The 1,177-nt window shown below is 42.1% G+C and overlaps 2 protein-coding genes across 2 annotated transcripts in view; both read left to right on the top strand.

Annotated features, from left to right (window-relative positions):
* Positions 1-160, top strand: part of LOC111366749 (heterodimeric geranylgeranyl pyrophosphate synthase large subunit 1, chloroplastic-like) — a 981-nt gene extending 821 nt beyond the window's left edge. Inside the window, exon 2 of the mRNA XM_022987448.1 lies at positions 98-160. Coding sequence (XP_022843216.1) covers positions 98-160 — 63 coding nt within the window. The remainder of the gene's footprint in view (positions 1-97) is intronic.
* LOC111366748 (probable polyamine transporter At3g13620) lies at positions 75-1,175 on the top strand (the record flags this gene model as incomplete). Its single annotated transcript, XM_022987447.1, has 1 exon — positions 75-1,175. A coding segment is annotated over exon 1 (870 nt), but the record flags the coding sequence as incomplete, so codon positions are not given.
* Between the last annotated feature and the right edge of the window lie 2 nt (positions 1,176-1,177).

Genomic DNA, 1,177 nt, shown 5'->3' with positions numbered 1-1,177 from the left:
AGTTTGTTGACCGTTGGAAATTTGGGTGAATAATATGTGGACGATACATGGAAAAGTCAAAAAATGGTGAATAAATCTGTATTACAGATTTGTGCAGGCACACTCAAATGCGTGGATCTCACCTAAATTTAATGGCAAAAAGTTAACCTACCCCGTGTGAGGTGTCGGTACATGTACACCAAGCGGCCCTGCCATCTTGATTAGAATGAAGCAACTGGGTCAGATTCGGGGACGACAAATTATGAAAGTGAGATTGAAAAAAATTGGAAAGAATGGGGGCTTAAAACCAATCATCAACCTCTATAATGGGAGCCTCCCATTCTTCCTCTTCGTCGCCGCCGCTTCTGGTGGATGAAGAACAACAATCTACGGCCTCCTCCGCCACCCATAGAGGCTCCAAGAAACTTGCTTTAATCCCTCTAATCTTTTTAATCTATTTTGAGGTTGCTGGTGGCCCTTATGGTGAAGAGGCTGCTGTGGGTTCTGCAGGGCCTCTTTTTGCAATTCTTGGATTCCTTATCCTCCCATTCATATGGAGCATTCCTGAAGCTCTTGTGACTGCTGAACTTGCCACTGCTTATCCAGGGAATGGAGGTTTTGTCATATGGGCACACAAGGCATTTGGTCCCTTTTGGGGATCTTTAATGGGTTCTTGGAAATTTCTTAGTGGTGTTATCAATTTAGCTTCATATCCTGTTCTTTGCATAGATTATCTCAAACTTGTTTTTCCAATATTCTCTGCTGGTGTTCCTAGGAGTCTGGCAATATTTTTTGCTACCATTTTCCTGTCTTTTCTCAATTATACAGGTGTAGCAATAGTTGGTTACACTGCTGTGTGTTTGGGCCTCGTTTCACTTTCTCCCTTTGTTGTACTTAGTTTTGCTTCAATTCCCAAGATTCATCTTAAAAGGTGGATCAGTTTAGGTCAGCAGGGTGTCAAAAAGGATTGGAAATTGTTCTTCAATACTCTTTTTTGGAACCTTAATTTTTGGGACAATGCCAGTACTTTAGCAGGTGAAGTAGACCAGCCCCAGAAAACATTCCCAAGAGCACTACTTTTAGCTGGGATTCTCACATGTTTGAGTTACATAGTCCCCCTTTTGGCTGCAACTGGAGCTACTAACTTGGACCAAGCAAAATGGGTGAATGGCTATTTTGCAGATATTGCTGTTAACAT

Source organism: Olea europaea, chromosome 18 (assembly GCF_002742605.1).
Source record: "Olea europaea var. sylvestris chromosome 18, O_europaea_v1, whole genome shotgun sequence".
Taxonomy (NCBI): domain Eukaryota; kingdom Viridiplantae; phylum Streptophyta; class Magnoliopsida; order Lamiales; family Oleaceae; genus Olea; species Olea europaea.
This window is presented reverse-complemented; position numbering and strand designations above follow the sequence as displayed.